The sequence below is a fragment of the Pocillopora damicornis genome, chromosome 5, assembly GCF_964200805.1.
Source record: "Pocillopora damicornis chromosome 5, jaPocDami1.2, whole genome shotgun sequence".
Classification (NCBI taxonomy): Eukaryota; Metazoa; Cnidaria; class Anthozoa; order Scleractinia; family Pocilloporidae; genus Pocillopora; species Pocillopora damicornis.
The window spans coordinates 10,510,619-10,532,154 of record NC_142674.1 but is presented as its reverse complement, the minus strand read 5'-3'; the positions used below and the strand labels follow the sequence as shown (position 1 = coordinate 10,532,154).

At 38.6% G+C, this 21,536-nt stretch overlaps 2 protein-coding genes across 5 annotated transcripts; one reads left to right on the top strand and one right to left on the bottom strand.

The window, feature by feature from the left end:
• The first annotated feature begins 6,588 nt into the window (after positions 1 to 6,588).
• Positions 6,589 to 17,235, top strand: LOC149045154 (prolactin-releasing peptide receptor-like). 4 transcript variants are annotated; one of them, XM_089208035.1, is made up of 3 exons: positions 6,589 to 6,806; positions 11,072 to 11,188; positions 13,810 to 17,235. In XM_089208035.1, the coding sequence occupies exons 2-3, from the start codon at positions 11,143 to 11,145 to the stop codon at positions 14,856 to 14,858; spliced, it is 1,095 nt and encodes a 364-aa protein (XP_089064161.1). In that variant the 5' UTR covers positions 6,589 to 6,806; positions 11,072 to 11,142; the 3' UTR covers positions 14,859 to 17,235. The 4 variants fall into 4 exon arrangements, with proteins under 4 accessions (XP_089064161.1, XP_089064160.1, XP_089064162.1 ...); XM_089208034.1 differs by lacking the exon at positions 6,589 to 6,806 and adding an exon at positions 10,391 to 10,656; XM_089208036.1 differs by lacking the exon at positions 6,589 to 6,806 and adding an exon at positions 10,427 to 10,656 and having other exon boundaries at positions 11,078 to 11,188.
• LOC149045153 (peroxidase skpo-1-like) lies at positions 16,896 to 21,303 on the bottom strand. Its single transcript, XM_089208037.1, has 5 exons — positions 21,150 to 21,303; positions 20,213 to 20,517; positions 18,851 to 19,428; positions 18,247 to 18,282; positions 16,896 to 17,569 (listed from the first exon to the last, which is right to left on the bottom strand). Exons 2-5 carry the CDS (start codon positions 20,470 to 20,472, stop codon positions 17,355 to 17,357), a joined length of 1,089 nt encoding a protein of 362 aa, XP_089064163.1. The 5' UTR covers positions 20,473 to 20,517; positions 21,150 to 21,303; the 3' UTR covers positions 16,896 to 17,354.
• Between the last annotated feature and the right edge of the window lie 233 nt (positions 21,304 to 21,536).

The window sequence follows — 21,536 nt, the reverse complement described above, 5'->3', positions numbered from 1 at the left end:
GCCCGCCGCTATTTTCTTTTCTAGAAAATGTTGCTTGACCTTAGTCGCACCGAGATATGATGCCTTATGAAATCTTAAATTTGTTATTGCAAATGCCAAATATCAAAGAAAACGGTTCACGTTTAAATGCTCTAACGAAGGGCTAACGCTCGAAACGTCAGCTTTTTTACCCTTCACGGTGGCTAATTTACGTTTTCAACTCAGTTGTTAACACTAAATTACCTTATAGCGGCTATACTCTCCCACCGACGCAGCACCACAGTTTCTTTAGAAACTTACCCCTTGGTTCACGTTTAAATGCCGAACATTCGACCTATAAATAGACCTTTCCTGGCTTCCATAAATATCCATATATAACCTTGTTCAAAGTTTATCATAATTGGAAACGTGTGGTCCATCGCCCTGATAAGCTCACTCCTAATCTTGGAAGCGACACTTCCCTTTCACTCTCCCCAGCTGCTCTCTCATCCTCCGGATTTTGATCCTCATCATCTCCAACATCTTCGTCGTAAAGGTCACCATTAGCAAGCCTGGAGAGCCTGTTGTCCTCCTCAGACGTTAGAGTGATGCTTGAACCCTTGGCAGTAAATCCCAAAACTCGGGTGAGAATGCAGTTGGGTGAGTTCCGATCACACATCGCCGGGAGTATACGTAAGAGGGTCACTTGTCCGGTTCGGCCACTGAAATTGCACCTTCTTTCATAAAAAATTGCCTCTATCTACTTCTAATTGAACGTCTTGTAAGAGAATAGCCAGCCAGAATGGCGAAATCTCTCTTCTGCGGTTATGTCTCACAGCAATGACTTCCTATGTGGTAAACAGTTTGCACCCGCACAGTTCTACCCTGTAGTGCGACATTAGCATCCTCTATTTGGAGGGCTGTTGTTACGTCGTGGCAGTCTTCCGATGAGGCTGTGATGATAGAAGGACGCATGCTGAGGGCATATGGAAGTGTGCCAGTCAACTCTTTCGTCTGCCTGCTGTGTTTTGGGGAGAATGTCAATCCTACCGTGGTTGCATGGATGCGGGTGAAAGCCGCTAATACGATTTGAAATGGATTTTCAGCAAATGGATTCTGGATTCCCTTTTTAGCAGAATCCTGGATTCCCTTCCAAAGTCTAGTATTCCGGATTCCACGAGCAAAAATTTCCTGGATTCCGGAATCTGGATTTCCTTACATGGGGCGATTTGGTGGTGACGGCCGCCCATGCAAACGACCAATAATATCAAGACAAGCTTTAATAATTATTCGATCTAAAAGAAACACATTTATAATTCGCACTCAGAACAAGCGCAAATCAAGTCTAAAGCTAAAAAAAAAATTTTTATCGAAGTTTGGAAAAAGTAACGAAGCGGAAACTGACTAAATTAAAAAACCTTCAGTGTAAACTTACTTCTGTGGCGGGTTCAAATCCTGGATTCCAAAACCTGGATTCTGGATTCCAAAGTCTAGTATTCCGGATTCCACGAGCAAAAATTTCCTGGATTCCGGAATCTGAATTTCCTTACATGGGGCGATTTGGTGGTGACGGCCGCCCATACAAATGACCAATAATATCAAGACAAGCTTTAATAATTATTCGATCTAAAAGAAACACATTTATAATTCGCACTCAGAACAAACGCAAATCAAGTCTAAAGCTAAAATAAAAATTTTTATCGAAGTTTGGAAAAAGTAACGAAGCGAATTTGTCGACTAAAAAACCAAATAAATGTTTGTAATCGTTTGACATTTCTTAACAAACATTTGATTATCTTAAATATGTTGAAAGAACCTTTCGGCGGAAATTGCGCGAAAATTTCTGACTGCCGGTCACTTAGTCCATTTGAGAGACCGTGCCCGGGTAGTCTGATCAGAAGCATAGAATTTCAGTGTCGACAACCAAGCGATATTACATTATGCACAAGCTCGGATAATGTATCCACTAAAAAACAAATTAATTTTTGGAATCGCTTTACATTTCTAAACAAACATCTGATACTCTTGAGAGGTTTGAAGGACACTTCAATGGCATTTTGGTAAATAATTCTAACTGCCGGGCATTTAGTCCACTTGAGACCGAGTCCGGCCGGGCAGTGTGATCAGAAGTGAGCACCGATTGACCACGTGAGTGAACTGCACCCTACAGTGGTTGCATAGATGCGGTTGAAAGCCGCTAATACGATTTGAAATGGATTTTCAGCAAATGGATTCTGGATTCCCTTTTTAGCAGAATCCTGGATTCCAAAAGCTGGATTCTGGATTCCAAAGTCTAGTATTCCGGATTCCACGAGCAAAAATTTCCTGGATTCCGGAATCTGAATTTCCTTACATGGGGCGATTTGGTGTTGACGGTCGCCCATACAAATGACCAATAATATCAAGACAAGCTTTAATAATTATTCGATCTAAAAGAAACACATTTATAATTCGCACTCAGAACAAACGCAAATCAAGTCTAAAGCTAAAAAAAAAAATTGTATCGAAGTTTGGAAAAAGTAACGAAGCGGAAACTGACTAAATTAAAAAACCTTCAGTGTAAACTTACTTCTGTGGCGGGTCGTTACAACAGTCTCACTTTACTGGTTAGCAGATTCTCCAGGTAAGCGGATTTAGAAACAGAAAAATTGATGACAAAATAACTTCTTTCTCACTTCGATTCCGGTGAAAAACTGACTGAAAACATAATAATCTAACGGCTTTAAATCAATCTATGAAATTAATGTCAATCACGATTCTTGTCATTAAGTAAATTTGTCAACAAGAGGCAACGCCTACAGTCCTAGTGGTAACGAATTCAAATTATCCATTAAAGAAGTGACAACTGAAGAGCTGGATTTTTGCCTAAATTTTTTTGCAAGCATGCGATAAAATTCGACGGCACACCTAAAGAAAAAAAAAACTGCTTTGTTCAGTTCGATCTTGGCAGCCATTCTTTCGTCGCTAGCTCATACAATCTCAGCCCTTATTTCGGCTACTCAAGATAGAGTGTACATAGTTTTTTGGAAGTGAAGTTGCTCTAGTCTTCCTGTGGTTGTCAAACCAAAATATAATTTAGATGGTAGAGTTATCAACTGTTTGTGTTTTTACTAAAATAATTACCCTGTGACTAAATGCCTGGCAGCCGGGCACGGTCTCGAATAGACTTAATGCCCGGCGGTCAAACATTTTCACGCAACTTCCACTAAAACTTCTTCGTATTATCAGATGTTTGTTAAGAAATGTCAAGCGATTCCGGGTATTTAGTCTATTTACGATCGTGCCCGGCACTCTGTTGTGAGTCGACAAATCGAGCGATTTTGTGATTCGCTCAGCTGGAAAAATTGTCCACCAAATAATTTTAGAATCACTTGGGAAACCTAAACAAACATCGAATACTGTATTATTAACAGGTTTATTTGAGGTGACTGACCCTTGCTGTCACGCCACAGTTGTCACGAAGACAACATATTCTACGAAACCAGCCTGACCTCCCAAGCTTTATAGCAGGTTCATGCGGTTTAAGCTTGATCACTGAAAAACCAACGCAATGTTAACATTGCTTGACATTTCTAAGCAAACACCTGACACTCTTGGGAAGTTTGAAGAACCTTTCAGTGGCATTTTGATGAAAATTTATGACTGCCGGGCATTTAGTCCATTTGAGACCGTGCCCGGCAGTCTTATTAGGAGCGTAGCAGACAGACAAGCGAGCAATATTATAGTATGCACAAGCTCAGAGAATTTGTCGACTAAAAAACCAAATAAGTGTTTGTAATCGTTTGACATTTCTTAACAAACATTTGATTATCTTAAATATGTTGAAAGAACCTTTCGGCGGAAATTGCGCGAAAATTTCTGACTGCCGGGCACTTAGTCCATTTGAGAGACCGTGCCCGGCAGTCTGATCAGAAGCATAGAATTTCAGTGTCGACAACCAAGCGATATTGCATTATGCACTAGCTCGGATAATGTATCCACTAAAAAACAAATTAATTTTTGGAATCGCTTTACATTTCTAAACAAACATCTGATACTCTTGGGAAGTTTGAAGGACACTTCAATGGCATTTTGGTAAATAATTCTAACTGCCGGGCATTTAGTCCACTTGAGACCGAGTCCGGCCGGGCAGTGTGATCAGAAGTGTAGAATTTCTAAGTTGTCGACAACCGAGCGATATTATAGAACGCACAAGCTCGGAGAATTTGTCCACTAAAAAAACCAAATAAATTTTTGGAATCGCTTGACATTACCAAACATACATTTGATATCGCCTCTTTGAGAGTTCCTTATGTTCATACAAATTTTCGCCATTGCGGTGTGGGTGAACTCACCATCTAACGTTATTTAAAGAATCGACAGACGTCAGTTTCCGCTTCGTTACTTTTTCCAAACTTCGATAAATTTTTTTTTTCTCAGTCAAAATCAACACGTCCTCACTCAGTTGTCCCCGAAAGATACATAAATGGTGGTTCATTTGCATAGTGTGAATTTTTAGGCTGATTTAGGGCTATTTTTGCTCGGTTTTAGTTTATCTGCTCTGCCCCCTAAATAATCCTTTCTAAGGTACGTCTACGAGTAACGCCAAACTAACGAACCCACTGGAAAAAAAAAAACGCTGTAAATTCGCTCTAGAAGCCCATATAACATCGAAATTGTTAACTTACGCTCTGTTCCTCATTCGAAGGTCATGTAAAATCAAATGGAATTAAAGGCCGCGAGTTCCAGCCTAAAGATTTGCCGAGACCCTTGGAGTTGAGGCACTCTACAGATATTGCGGTACTCAAACCGTAAGAGCTTTCAAGTTATGGTTCAAACTAGTTACATTCGGGGTAACAAGTGACCGCTGAATGTTTCTTAGGACATTACATACCCTTGAATGTATTCGGTGAATGTTGCCACAATTAAAGTCTATTCAACGTATAAGTTTTGACGCCTCCGCCAACTTCTATGAATATGTTTATGCTGGTGTGAAGATCTTGGAAGGGAGGGGGGTGTTTCTTCTTCTGCCGCTGTACGTTAAATTGGATTAGAGAGTATGCGTAATTTTTAAACATTTTGGTCTGTCTGAGATAAGATAGATGCTTTAATCTTAGTTTAGTCATCAACATCCCCTCTACCGACTCCCACTGACACCAAAAAAATTCAACGACAAGTACAAAAATAAAAGCGATAAGAACTTCGGGGTTGAATGGAGAAGATTTTACATAATTTCCATGTTAACGTTTGTTAAATTAAGAAGTATGGCGGCAAATTGTCGAAGGTAAAACGCACCGTGACCAGAGTGTAAATTGAACTAGAACAGCTGTTTAATTTTGGAGCAACTGTAGAATACCCTGCCACTTTGGTCCACTTCATTTACATGTGTCATGAGGCTTTGAAGATCGAGGCATAACACAATATAGGTTTTTATTATTCAATGACATGTAAATGAGTGGCAGGGTATTGTGTATCTTGGCTTTATTTTATTGTAAGACAGCTTATCAATGCAGGCAGTCGAACGAATCGCTTGAAAATGCTACATTTTGCTTTGCTTGCGAACAGTCGAACTTTATATTCGTTTGCTTAAGTTTCACTTTTACACAGTGAGATATTTCAACTGCGTAATTGTCGAATAAAGGAAAACCGTTACGGTGTTGTTTTATGAATATTGCGATCCAAAGGAAATGTCACGTCATGGGATTATGTTTCCTAGGCGTATAGTTTTTAAGCTTCTACTTATCGAAAGATGCGTTTTTCATTGTTTCCTTTAGCGGTTTATATCCGTCGCCTAAGACCTATTGCGACGGACTTGCGAACTGAAATTTATACTTATTTGCATAGCCACTGAGGCAACTCAAGCGAGGTGGAAATGGTGTAATTATAGATTTTATTGATAAGCTCATGCCAAAAGATGCGGAGATCCTGGTGATATGGGGTCTATACACTAGGAAGCTTGAACAGGGACTTGGGAATTTGGATCATCAATATTTAAGTTCGGGCTTAATTTCGTCATGGCGAAGTCACCAGGTGGTATTTTGCGGTCGGAGTAGTAAATACGGGAAACAGGCTGTCTTTCTGGGGGTTGTAATATTTGCAAACGGCTAAATATCTCCTTTTTTTTTTTTCGAAAAATTGACAGAGAATTGACTTGATGAATTTTCCCGCGACCATCCGTCAAAATACAAGGTACAGAATGTGGTAAAATAATAAAAAAAGTAAATACAAAATGAAAAATGCCCTTGACAACTTTTTTAGCTGGTTGACCGATCATAATACACATTATAATTTCCATGAAAAAATAAAATTTCAACGTCATTTTTTTAAAAAATTTTTTAAGATAGCAGCGTGCGAATTAAGGATTCAGTTTCAGAAAACAGGTCATAAGCAAACAACCTACAAATGTTTATCTTTAACTCCAGAGAATCACTTGCGTATGGGGTGAAAGAAGAAACTTTAGGGCATGATTCCTTTAAGTGTATATGGTAGTGAGCTTGTTAATACGCTTGCAGCATCCCGGATGAAAAAAAATGAAAAAAATTCAAAATTAGCATTTTTTAGTTATTACTTTTATTTACTCAATAAGACTGATGTAAATATATCAAATTTTATTTTCCATTTCATATATGAACCAGCCATCACTTTTAGATCATTAATCGTTGGGTCGCTAATCCGGCGTAGAACTCCTTTTAAAAGCTTCCGTCTCTGGAATGGTTTAAATCCGCTTATTCTTTATTTACGGAGACACTACCACACACATTAGGACAAGAAAAATTTTTAGATTCTGAGGACAGCAGTCATTCCACGAGGTTATTCGTTGGTCTCTTTAAGTTTCGGCGGCAGGGCGAGTTTATCTTCGGAATTTTTAGGTGAGTTGAGTTTCAACGGCCAAAGCTGTTTTTTCCCCTTTTTTTTAAGTCATGCAGCGGTGAACTGGTTAGATATGAAAACAGTCTTAGTGTTTTAGAGCCAAATTATGCGCCACACACAAAGAGAACCTAGATTAATAAACATCTTTATCCCTGGATGGGTGCGGTTTAGACTGCGATTCGAACTTATAATTTCAGTTCTTGTTTTTAAACAGACTTGTCTTCGATTTAAGACCAAATGCGGTTGAACAGTTCAAAAGTATGTAGTGTTCATCCGATTCTAAGAGGCCATTATGAATTGATATCTTGTGCTCGATCAAATTATGGATGATAACATTGGGATTTGTCCTGCTGTCAATCATAAGAGTTCGATGCTATCTAGAGTCGTAATTTATTTGGTTTTCCCCTTTGTGTTCAGCATGTGTCACGTTAGCTTTAAACTAGCGTGACACATAGTCATTCTTGTTACTCCGTATAAGTTTTTCTTTTCTTTTCTTTTGTCTTTTTCTCTCTCTCTCTCTCTCTTTTTTAATAAGACTTTTACTAAAAAACAACAGCTATTATGGAAACTATTACCTTAACGCCCACCATAACTTGGTTGAAAGGATCTCAATGAACCACCTGAATGTGGTTTTTGAGATTGTTGACGGCATTCCTTTGATCGGCAGTAATGTTTCAGTTCGTACACTAGAAGAGCAAGTTGAGTTGAAACATACATTATAAGACCATTTACTACTTTTACTTATTTATTTGTTTCTTATTTTGTTGGTTTTTTTGTTTATTTTCGTTAGGGCTGATTAACTTTAATTTGCATTTTTAAATTAAAATCGATTCCAAACGGCCGTTTTGGATGTTCATCGTTTACTGTTTTAGGGAGCTTTCGGAGCAATACGAGATGAAAATTAGAAAAATCTTCAGGATTGTAATTACTTGAGTTCTTTCAATCAATTTTAACCTTGATGACGTAAATTTAATCGTTCTATACCGTTTACAACCCATTGTATGAAGGGCACCCCGGAAATTTTAAAGAAAAACTCGAGGCTTGTCAAAATTCTCAAACTATGCATCGCTTCGATTGTTTACGATCTAATAAGAAACGGGAGCCATAGGAACATTTAAAGCTCATTGGCTAATTTATTTTATTTCATCATCCTTTGCTCATTCTTGTGGCCGTATCCAAAAGTTCTTGAAATACTTTTAGGAACAAGAATATGTGATGCCTTGATAAATTAATAAGACTCGGAAATTTGCTGTCACGTATCTACCACACTTTCTTCGATACGTACAACTTGCAATTTACCCACTCACGCTCGCTTCCTTTCCGACCTATTTCACTTACTTATTTACTTCTTCATTACTGGGATACCTGTGGTAGCCCAGTCATAAAATGCCTTTGTTTTTTTGTTGTCTTTTCTTTTTTTTTTTTCCTCCGCCACAAAATGGAAAAATTACGCAATAGTACCCAGAGGTCATTGGGCCCTCAACACCATGACAACTAACTGTGATCCAATGAGGTGTTCACATGCTGATCACGCGTGCTATCTTGATAATGATTGACGTTGTCATGCACGGACAGGGCCGGGTCACATGACGAACACGAGATTTTTGCCCATAAAGCTCATTTGTCAGTTGGTTTGTAATTTAATGTGTTTGGATTACGATCATCTGGAGCATTATGGCGCAAACGCTCAAAATACTTATAGACGCATACACAAGTCGTATTGTTCGCGGCCAATCCACACAAAAAGATGTTATTGAGCGGTAATTTTGGAACGGACTGAATCGTGAACGCTTGAAGCCATGAAAGCACTGAATGCCTTGTATGTCTTGTATGCTAAGTATGCCAATGTCTTAGTTGAAAACGTTTACTCGTTGTAAAAAGCAAAATCTGAAATCTGAAACCAAACGCGTCACGCGTTGTGTGACTCAGAGTAAATTATGCTAGGAACCGTTGAAAATTTGAACACGTTATAAGGAATAGTAGAGGGAACGAAATATGGTCGATTTACAACGATAAATATTTCGAAATATGAAGATTTTTCTCGTAAAATCAATAAAACTTACTCATACCCTGTATATCCGCTGTATTTTCTGGCGATTGTTGCCGTTTTAAGCTTGCTTTACTATCACTGTTATTCACGTCATCTACTTTTATTACATTGGTAAAATCTGTACAGACATCACACCAACCAACTCGCGCGCAAAGTAAGAAGACTATGTTGAAGGCTTGAAATTATATTACGATCGATTTTCATCAAGAAATGGGCCAGGAATTTTCCACAGTAGTGCAAATAATCGTGAAGGCTGATCGCGGAAAAGCGATTGCGTGACGCTCGGTAAGCTGTAAGATAACATGTTATTATATACCAGACGTAAAAACTCTTCATATTCTCAGTCTGCATTTTTTACCCACTCTGCAGTCTATATTTTGTATCCGGTCTGCAGTCTGCTGTCTACATTTTGTACTAAAAGGTATCCGTGGCACAAATACAGTTTATTTTTGGTTACATTTATTCGCACAACACACATAATCTACCACAAAGTACCTGTGTGTGAGGTAATTCGACATTTTCATTCTTTCCCGCGTTAATAATCTTCTTTCCTTTTGTAAGAATGTAGACCACTTACAATGTTTCAAGTAATCCACCCACCCTAGAAAAAATAACTCTTGCATGCATAGCATGCCTATGTTTTGAGACAGGTGTATGCCCTTGGCCAGACTTGAGCTCACTATTTCAGTATACTAGTCCGACACGCGTAGTATCACTACACTTGATTCCACGGATCCAGTACCATCCAGGTATCCCAGTTACTTACTTATTTACTTCTTCATTTAACATAACCAGCAACTGTATGAGCAAAGTTCTCTTCATTTCTTCGCAAAACTCTCAATATCTAACAGAGTAAGATTAAGTATTTTAGATGAAGTTTCCATCCATTACATTCTGGAAAGTTTTTATCTTCAAAGTGAAAAAGAAAAAAAAAAAGAGGTGCATGTTATCCTTACTTCACTGCAAATATTTATAGTTATGGTTAATTTCAGGAAGAAAGGCTTAAACTCATTATCCCACCGAATGCTTTTGGTTCCTTTTTCATATTTAAAATTGATCAGCTTCAAGAATAATTTCAGTAAGGTGATTAATGGGCCACATTTAAGGCGAAATGTGCACTCAACCAAAAAGAATCACTGATTATTTTTGAAATATATTCTAGTAGCTTTTCTAACTAAAACTCATTGGAAGCTGAAGACTTGTAAATACAATAAAAGCTAATAAAGAAATTTAACAGAGTAAGGAAGATTAGAAACAAAAAATAGTAACAGCGCGATAGTTGAATGATAATTCTGGTAATCAGCAGGAAGCATCTTTTGTTATTGAAAGTCAAGTGGCGGTCAGGAAATTTGAAATTTTCTTTATATGTTCTCGAATTTTCTTCCTACGTTTTCGAATTTTCTTATATTATATTATATATATAATTTCTCATATTATATTTCTTATATTACAAACGATGCAACAGCTAAACATCACATTCCATCAAAGAAGCAGGAGTGTTTCCAGATTACGGTGTCACTCATTGTTATTGATGCCCAAACAGAATTCTCGTATTAATGAGTTACAGCTGTTTATGTTTATTAAAAGTAAATACCGTGTCAAAACTGTTTTAAACCACTGGTGGTTTGGAAAAAGACGGCTGTTTTCTTTGATGAAGAATGCAATAAGTCCGTTCTTTCGACTTTTTCTCAACACGGTACGTTGTAATTTGGGTAAACAAACCGTGGAAGACCCCATAGGGTGCCAATATTTCACCATTTCGTCCAAAGAGACGACAACTATTCAACAGTCGACGTAAGGTGAGTTTTGCTCTGCACTCTATATGAAAGCAACCGTGTTATTACTCATAATATACCTAACGTTTTATAATTGAGCCTACTTTACGGACAATTCCCTCGTCGCAAGGCATACCTAGAAATTTTGGTACGTTCTATCAGCTTACAGCATCATTTACGAACTGAGCTGTAGGCTTCCATATACACAGTATGTGGCTAATATTTCGGGTATCATACACAGTGAATATCTTTCTTGTGAAAACTTATATTTCCGCTCTGTCGTAATATATCCTTATCACCCTAACTTCTGGATATATTAATTTGATCGAAAGGCTCGCTAATTAGATTCACTTTACAAATACTTAAGCAATTTAAGCAATATGTGCTATCGTGTTCCAAATGCGGAAAGTGTTAAGCAGCAGATTCGACTTTTTGTCAGTTCTAGGTGTGGGAGAAAGGAAGCATATTTTCTTGTTGCTGACATCAAGAAGTACACTCTTGAAAATTACGATGAACACTTCAATAAACTCTACAGATACAGAGAACTCCTCTGACGGTAAGTCGAATCTCAAACATTTTGCGTGATTGATAAAGGGCTTTGAAAGAAAGCATAGAATAATGTAGGCTGTCACGTAGACATTTTTTTTCCTTATTCAACTATCGTCTACTCATTTTTACTGTGTATACAAGGCTGATGTGGCAACTCCTTCCATTTAATTCAACTCTTGTCGTTGTAAACGGCTGTGAATATATGAAATTCATATATTTGAACTGCGTATAAAGACGTGAATATGAAAGCGATCTTCGCATTTATGAACACTACTTAAGCAGTAACGTAAAGAAGGCTTGAAAAAAAAATTCAGGCCTGTACGGGATACGAATTTCATATATTCACAGCCGTTTATTCACCACTTCACGGGTTTATTTGGAACCAACACAGCGACCAGCTCCCAGTTGGCTTGTTAGCTCACTTGGTAGAGCACTGCATCGGTATCGCAGAGGTCATGGGTTTATCCCGTACAGGCCTGAATTTTTTTCAAGCCTTCTTTTCGCTACTGCTTCAGTAGCGTTCATAACTGCGAAGATCGCTTTCATATTCACGTCTTGCCGTTGTGGCCAATGGTCGTTTGAGTTGCATTTTGTCTGTCTTCAACTCGTTTGACGAGATTATGAAACATATTTTTCGCCAAATAAACAATTTATTGTATGATATGTGCTTGAAAGGAGAGGGTCACTAGAGATTTATGTTCAACTGAACAACGTGTAATTTTACGATTGTCATTCCATGAAATGCTTTGAATGGGAAGAAAGCGAAACGAACCGTTTACATTGAACCGATTATGGTGCTATTTATCAACGTAAAACTGGGAAGACGTGAGAAGGAAGCTCGTTGCATACTGACGTCGCCACGGTATGCAATAACAGGATGCTATCATTTAGCTGCAGTAGTCTCGGTGTATGTTGAAAGGAAAGGCACGTCGTCCTTGTTAAGACATTGCAGCACTGTTTTTCTTTACAGTCGAGGCATTAAAATTCAAAGAACGTGTAGCATCTGTTTTGTCGCCTGTTTAATCTGTTTATCGCGAAGTTAGTTAGATAGCAAATTAACTTGCACCTTAAAAACCTGTCGGAGAAAATAACTTTGTAGTATCATGGGATCTATGCCAAAGTAAATCGCACTCAACGCCATCATGTGCTTGTCCATCAAATGGCGTCATGCGATAATCAGTTTATCAAAAACTCTTAATTTGAATCCGTCAAATTTTGACGAGTTCCTTTTATTGACTTTCTCCCGGCACTTTTTATCTTGTATGCGTGTGACCTTTTTCTTCTGAGGTTAGGGGGCCTTCAACATGCAGTCGTGCTTCCGTAGCCTTAGCATTTTTTCACGAGTTTTAATATTCAATAAATGCCATTTGATAGCGAGTCAATAATTCGCTGATTACCAAAAGAGCTTTCGTCATTATCATTACTGAATGACCACTAATGCCATGCTCGTGTGCGTCAATGGCCTCTCTTACTCTATAGGCACCTCTTGCAAGGCAACTGAAAGAAAGCCGAAATAGATATGATTAAAACCGATTAATGAAGGCATAACAGGCTAAAAGAATCATTTCTAATGGACTGATTAGAAAGTACTCCCAATAATCACAGGCTATCTTATTTTTCGTGAGGTTGTTGTCTAGACTCCTTTAAAATCCTATTTGGTTCGAATTTTCGTGCTTTTATGTCGGAATCTAAAAAAATAATCACCAGATACAAAACACTGATTACCATATGAATCAGGAGAAAATAAACGATTTCTTCATGTTGCGGCTGGTTGAGAGACTAAGCCGTCCAGACAAAAAAAAAATGTTGTTCGAGTGTAACTAAAGGTTAATGATATGATTTTTAACACAGGGCACGGACACAAAAAAAAATACATGTAAATTACTTTTTTATTCGACGGATTGGGAGGGCCGAACGGGAAAATATCTGACTCAAGATCATAAGATACAGGCTTTTCCAGACCAGCTCTCGTCAACTAGTCGGGCCCCATCGACGTCAGCTTTCACTCTGGTTTTCGGGAGCGCTGATTGATTAGAAAGTACTCCCAAAAATCCCATGCTAATCTTATTTTTCGTGAGGTTGCTGTCTTGACTCCTTTAAAATCCTATTAGGTTCGAATTTTCGTGCATTTATGCATGAATCTAGAGAAATCATCAGATACAAAACATTGATTACCATATGAGCCGGGAGAAAACAAGTGATCTTTTTTTTCGTTGCGGCTGGTTGAGAGGCTAAACCGTCCAGACAAAAAGAAAATTGTTGTTAATGATGTGATTGTTAACACACGGGGCATGGACGAAAAAAAAGGACATGCTAATAATTTCAGTTACTTCTTTTTCACTCGACGGGTGGGAGGGCCGGACGGGTTAATATTTGATTCGAGGTCTGGACATACGGACCTGTAGCGCAAGGAAACGCCTGACGACTTTTCCAGACCGGCTCTCGTCAACTCGTCGGGCCTCATCGACGTCAGCTTTCGCTCTGATTTTCGCTAGCGTGGCCGTACAGTTCTTTTGATGATAACGAAACATAAAAAAGGGAAAAAAAGGCAGATATTGCAAACATACAATAACAAGAAAAACCAAAACAAAACAATACAGAACACACCCCTCTGTTTGCTTTACACAGGGCAGTCACCTGGCCCCAGCTCTCTTCATAAGACGATCTTCACAGTACTGTATTCGATGACCATATTTGTGGCAGTGGTCGGAAATCTTCTTCTGATCTTCATCATCAAAAGAAGACACGAAACAAGATCGCTGACTGGTTTCCTGTTTGTCAACATGGCCGTCGCTGACCTTCTGGTGGCTCTGATTGCTATGCCTGTCTCCCTGCATATCCTGCACGGTGGTGGGGTATGGGCAACGGGAATGTTTGGAAATGTCACGTGTTCGCTTACGTTTTTCACGTTTCATGTCACACTCGGCGCATCCATTTTAAGTCTGTTGATCATGTCAGTGGATCGTTACTTTGCAGTTGCCCGTCCTCTTCACCGTTTTGAGACGTTTCGAAAGGCTAGAGTCCTAACTGTGTTTATTTGGTTGAGTGCAATGATTTTCTCCATTCCAGCTGCTATTAGTTGGAGGCTTGGTCATTGGCCTCAAACTAAGGGTTTGCTTTGCGGTCCAAAACATGAAGAGCTTCGCAAATTTGGGACGAGGGGTTTCTACACTTACCTCGTTCTAATTATGTACCTGATTCCACTTATCATAATAATTACCCTTTATTCTCGGATCTGCCTCACGCTTTGGCACCGAAGCATGCCGGGTGAAGCTTCGTCCGAAATTGAGAAACGTAACGAGATTACGAAGCGAAGAGTTGTGCGCATGCTCGTCATAATCACTGCTGTTTTCGCTCTTTGTTGGTTCCCGGCTCACTTTTATCATTTACTTATTGCATATCGTCCTGACGTCGATCGGAAACTTCCGTATTACGTAATGATCCTTTGCTTCTGGTTGGGTCACGCAAACAGTGCGGTAAACCCATGGCTGTACATGATGTTAAACGAGAAATTCCGCATCGCCCTCAGTGCTACTGTACACGGAAGGGATCCAAGAATGCGATCCGGCTCAAACAGAACCCAGTCAACCAAAAAGTACACTTCAATCAAAGGCGGCAATTCGTTCAAGACAAGACAGTCAAATCGAGAAAAATCCAAAGCAGAAACATTCATGTGAGACGATATGCACTTAATCCAACCTAATGCTTATCGGACTTCTTCATGTAAAACCGCCATCAAATGTCCTGCTGCCATAGAAAGCGCGATTTACAACATTCAGTAATTTAGAGTTCTGCGTGCGATAGTGTCAGAAACGTTGGAGTGCGATTGATAGTAGATGGTTGTTATTGCCGTTTGACAAATTTTTCAATGTTCTCCCACGCAAAGAGAGTCAGCACGTGAGGGACGAAGAAGATCGGGTGATTCTTTGCCAATATTTCTATGTCGAACCTCCTTACCTGAGAACAGACGCAAGATTCTCAGACAAGAATTAACTGACTTAGCTATAGTTGCAACGATCCCTCCGTCATTTGTTACTCAACGGTGTTTGCTAGAATTGAAAATCCGTAGGGAGACACTGATTGAGCCCTGGTGAGCCCAACCTTGACCAGCGCGTTTTTTTGTTTGTTTTTTTTTTCGGTTTGGCGGCTCTTTTTTATCGAATTTTTTACCCCGTAACACTTGTGGATATAGTAAGGTTTGGCGCCGAAAACACTTTGTTTTGTTTATTGATAGTTTTTGTTTTTTATTTATTATATTGTTGTTATAATCATTATTATAGAATGACTTATCAAAATCATGATGATCAGCTTGAAAAGAGGGCCACCGTGCTCTAGCCAATAGTGTTATCCTAATGCAAAAAAATTTGTTTAGTTCTAAAACTGTTCTTAATTGTAAGTGTGTTTCTTCCACGCCCCACATTTAAGCTGCCAAAGAAAGGAGACCAAGGCCAGAATTGCTTTCTGAGAGCATTCATTACAAGATATAAAATATGTAGAGCTCGAAAAAGCTCACGATTTCATTTTTTTTCTTTTTTTGCACTACTTTTTGTCTTCAAGCGCCAATACCTAAGAAAGAAAACTTTCCGAGGACATAGAGGCAACCTCCCGAGATCGACTTCGGTCCGCCTGAAATTATTGAGATCAACCATATTGCTCCAATCATTTCTTTGTTAAAAAACAACTGGGGGCGCTCAAGACGAAGCGAAACGAAGCGAGCATTATGAGCAAGTCCATCCCCGTGCGTTTCTTATCCTTTAAAGTTACCACCAGACTGAAGGCAAGACTCGTTTCCTTTAGTAACCCCAGAATAGTTAGGTCGAAAGAGGTTTTTTCAAAAACATGCACAGATCATACATTTCTCTGTTTGTTTACACACCAGATAATCAGATAATCCCAGATAATCCTCGAATCCTCGAATTTTTTACAAACCAAAAAGAGACCGCGCGAACACGCAATTTTTTTCTTTTGTTATGCGTCTAGCTAAATCTCAACCAATGATAAAGTGTGATACGAGCATGAGGACGTAATTCTGAGTATATGTATAGTAACCATATTATTATTTGCCATATCTTGAAATGATTAATTGATATCACTTTACAAAAAAGTGTAATAAACGTTTTCATTCATGATTTTAATCAGTTTTCAATCACGCCGTGACATCATACCACAATACCACCGGCATAAGTAACATTGCGCGATTGAGGGAGTCGCGCAATGTTACTTATGCCGGTGGTATTGTGGATCCTTGGTAAAATGTCACGGCGTGATTAAAAACTTCAAGATCATATATCAGTCTAATTAAATTACAGCTTGATTCTCGTCTACGGTGTGACTTATTCGAGAGTCTATAGTTTTTCATTTAAACAGCCACGGTGGACTGAAAGCACGGACCTTCACACTCACATATAAAAGCCCAACTGTTAGTGCAAGGCACTGTGTACCATAGTGAAAAAGTGGTATCCGGATGCGTTGCTAAGACAACACAGTCTCTTTGTTCTTCAGTTATAAAATCTTGAGGAAAGTCACGTGGAAAGTTAAGAAATGAAGCTGGATTTGTGTCTCCATTCAGGCGAAAAACACCCTCCTCTTCTAAGTCCGTCACGCCAATGTAATATCTTTGCCCTTAGAGAAGAGAAAAGATGAATTGATGAAAAGATATCTCGTGTTAGATTTTGATTCACACCACCTCATTAGTGTTTTGAGGAAGGCCCCTGCTCTGAGCCACGAGATATACCTACTGCATTAAAGGTATTTCATAATAAAATTTAGTTCTACGCAGAGCGAATGTACGAGTATAAATAGTCTGTTAGTCGGAAGCTTGTTTTCCTTGAGTCCTCATTGAAGTTATTTTGGAAATAATTACCTCAATTTTTTTTCTATTTATCCTTCTTTTTCATTTATCTGTTTTTGGAAACATGTTCAAACAAGGGGAATGATGTTAATTGCAACGAGCAATCACAAAGAGAACTTACGGGAAAAGAGACTTCTCAGTACCATCCTTAAACTTCAAAATTAAAAAAAAACCATAAATAAATAAATAATGAGTAACGCTAATATTTTCTCGTCCTTTTCCTTCTATTTTTCTGTGGGTCTTGAAGATTTGACTGCATCAATAACTGGAGTGTGTTTTGAATTGACCTTTCAGAAGATAACTTGATCATCATTGAAGTTTGTCATACCGTGTTTTTATAGTACGTACCATTATCAGGGGCAAGATAAACAACTTCAGAATTCTCTTCAAGTGATTGAATCTCGATAAGATCTCCCAGTTTATTGTCTTTAGTCTTAAAGCTCATACAAAATGATCTTGCAGCCTCGAATGTTATGGTAGGGGTAAGGAAGAATCTGATACAACCACCTCTAAATGGAACAAAGTCCTGAGGACAATCTTGAGAAAATAAGATAACAAGAAATGGAAATTAATAACAATAACAATAACAGTAATGACGAAGTTGTTTACCATGATGATGATGATGATGGAAATATATATAGAGAAAGAACTTCCACTGCATTATAATAGTCCCACATGGAGGAATAATTATTCAGGTTTGAGAATCACCATACCTTTTGACTGCCAGTTGTGCACGCCCTATATTGTATGTAGGGAGACGGCTGACTGATAACCTTCCCAGAAAAAAAAAAAATGTTTGAAAAGACAAACTATGTTTCCATGAAAACCCTTCGCAAGAAGTAGTGGAAAAGGTAAAAACTGTCATGAAGGAAGAAGTAAAGCTTCACAAGCAAAACTTGTGTCCATTTGCGCTTTTTTCCTTTGATTTTCCGCAGAAGGGCTAGCTTACTTATCCACGCTTATATCGTGCAGCGTTACTTTATTTGTGAGTGTTTATGTTCGCTTTATCGATATCCGTTGTAGATTCCTTTCTTTTTCTCCTGATCAAGTATATTCGTAATAATAAGCATACCTCTGCTATTAGTTTATAAAGGCAAATTTTAGTGTCAGCATTTGCGATGACGTTTAGAAAACTTCGTCTGTAGCTACATTTTGTTTTGGAATTTGTGATTTATAACAAAATCTTGCGAACAGAATAATGCGGTGCCACATACCTTGCACAATAGGCACACCCGGTAGTTCATCAATGGAAAGTGATGAGAAAGCAACAATCATTGTTTGGTACTCTCAAGCCATGCAAAAATGTCAGCAGGATACATAATCAAAAGTTGATAGATAATGCCTTTACAGCGCAAAGCTCGCATCGTATCTCAAGAAAAGACAGTCCAACAAATGAAATTCGATAAAATGAACATGAAGCCATTACCTAAAAAAATGGAACGAATAGTATAACTCATTTTCTTAGAGCAGTGGCTCTCGATCAATTTAACGGAGATTAGTAAGAAACATTATGGGCCTCATGAAAATGTCAATTTGTTGAAGCAATAAATGTCAGAAATTATCCAGTTTTTCTCGCATAAACGACTATAAGACTGAGATGCATGTGCAGCATTTCTCCAGGATTCTATGTCTTCTATAACAGTTCTCATTGTCTCTAACAAGTTGTCCCCTGGAGGGGAGAGACAGTGTAAAACTCAATGACAGTTCATACTATACAAAATACTTCTGCTTAATGACTCGTGCTAAGAAGTGCCACTCAATTATACCTAAAGTGTATTTGAGTTATATTAATCACAGTTAACAAACGCCTACCAATGGGCTCTTCCTCCTCTCCGAAAACTTCCAAGTTCACTCTGGGAATAAAGTCACAATCGATTACAGGATTGTCTCCGTTGTTACCAGTTCGGAGTTTAAAGGTGATCTTCTGAATGAAGATCACGTTGTCTGTATTGTCACAATATACTCGGGACAATGACGTCTTTCGTATCTCTTCAAGCTGAGGAAGAGTGAATGCGGCAATAGGGTCATTTCTTTCATACCAGAATCGATCACCATGTCGCAGATGTCTAAACTGCTTGGTCATAAGACAGGTGAACGTAAAACCTAACACGCTTCCAAGAGTGGGAAACTCGAGGATGCTGCCTACAAATAAATCGATGTCTTTTGCATTTTCATAGGCTTGTCTCAGTTTCATGATCTCTGGGCGATTTATGGTATTACGAAGTTGACCAAAGTTATTACTTGGGCCTGCTCCACAAATCTCGCGGAATTTTACGAACGTTTGTAAGCCGTGATCCCTACCGCGGTGAATGTTTATTGCCGGAAGATCGCCAACAATACCATCAATAGTTGGTCCTTCTATTATTACACGTTCTCTTATGACGTCAACAAAGTTCCTGAGGAAGAAAATTTCATCATAATTAGTTAACTATTTTATTGAACGTAGGAATCTTGGATTGGTGAGACTTTGAGAAACCTAGTTAAAAACTAGATAACAAGTAGTTCCAAGCGTTCTCTTTGTTAAATATAAATATATTTTTTAAATTGGCCTTGGTTTAACAAAACTTCGTTCTAAACTATCTTGAATCTGGCTAAAGGAGGTAAGTTTCTGAAGAAACTGTAGTGCTACGTCGGTGAGATTATAACAGGGATATTTGGTATTATCAACTGAGTTGATGACGTAAATTAGTCACCGTAAAGAGTTAAAAATCTGACGTTTCGAGCATTAGCCCTTTGTCAGAGCGAATGGATGAAGGGCTAATGCTTGAAACGTCAGCATATAAACTCCTTACGGAGGTCAATTCTCGTTATCAACTCAGTTGATAATCCCAAATTACCTTGATTGGCCCGAACCAGCACCACTCAGGCTGTCAGCACTTCATCATCCTTGCAGCCAAACAATCTCGCAAAACGTATTTTTAATGAGTAGATGCTATGTTTCCGAGTGCCTGTTCACTAGTAAATTACAGATTATAGCAAAGTATGACAGGAACAAAAAATTGGCACAAGAGGCGCAGCCGAGTTTGTGACTTATATTCTATCAACATTTTGACGTATTTTGAGACTGACTACAGCACGCAAGCACGACAATATAGAATATACTCGACGTCATCTATGCATAAGAACCTATCAAAAGGCATGCGTAGTTCAACCTATTGTTTAAACTGCTTTGATACATACTTATCCGGGAGCTGGGCTAGCTCGTTAACGAGACCATATAAGATTTCTCCAATGAGGTTAACTTTGAGTCCAAGTAGCAAGGGGGCTGGATTGAAAAAGTCCACTGCAGTACGTCCGCGATAAATGAGTTTACTGGAGCGCCTGACCCTTGAATTGGTAATTAATCCAAAGCTTGATCGAATTAAGGTGTGACCCACTCTCAAAACTGCTGTTCCAAAGTGGTTTAATATTCCTGCATTAATCGATGCATTATATCCCATAAAGAATTTACCAGGTGGCTCCAACAACAGACCTTCCCTTTCCAGCTAGAGCACAAAGCCCACAAACCAAGAACAAAAAAATACAAAATCTTATTAAAGATGCAACGTTTTGTTTGTTTTCCACTTCTCCGTAATATTTTGGTTAAAATAAGCGACTTAGGCTGAAAACAATCCAAAGGAAAACACCCACAATAATTACCGAAGCCCTCGACAATCATGAATTAGAGACTGCGTGAATACCACGAGTATTTTGAAAGGAACCTATGACATGTGCCGATTGGGGGAGCGTTTCATTAACCTTTTGTTGAGATACGATAGTGTATGAGGAGGCAACAGGGTAATAAAGTATCATCAACTGAGTTAATTGGCCACCGCAAATAGTTTAAAAGCTGACGTTTCGAGCGTTAGCCCTTCGTTATTGTTTTGTTGGTGTTTTTTTTTTTTTCAACAAAATTTTTTTAGCTGGCTACCACGCGAGTGAAAACGATCTATAACTACAAAGTCTAATCAAACAGTTAACATACAAACTGCAAAATGTCATCGAGAGCTCAGAATTATGGCCGATGACTCAAAAGTTCGGACACATACCCGTAAAACTGAGGTAAAACCGAACAGGGTAGTTGAATAACAAAAGTATACTAGCTTTCTTTCTACTTAACCACGCAGCCATAACTCACCACGGAATCACTGAATAACACTTTTAGCCACTCATTGTATGTGATGTGCTGTAATTGTGCTGCCACGATTTTCCTCGTCACTTGGAATACTTTTTCAACTTCCCATTTTGGATTTAATTCGATTAGTTTTTTGGCTTTTTTAGCTTAGGGTTAAGGCTTGCTTTTTTTCATTTGGCTGAAACAATTCACCAAACTGTTGGGCCAATCCAGTCCTATACAACTCTAAAAACTCCTGTTTAAAAGAGAAGTGCTCTAAAAATTTACAAAGAATCCATCCAACTGATCGCCTCTTTAGATGACGTCGTTATAATTCCGTTTCTGCGATGGATATGATGAAGTTTGAAACAGGATATCAATGTCCACGCTTTATAAGAGCCCATAATCTCT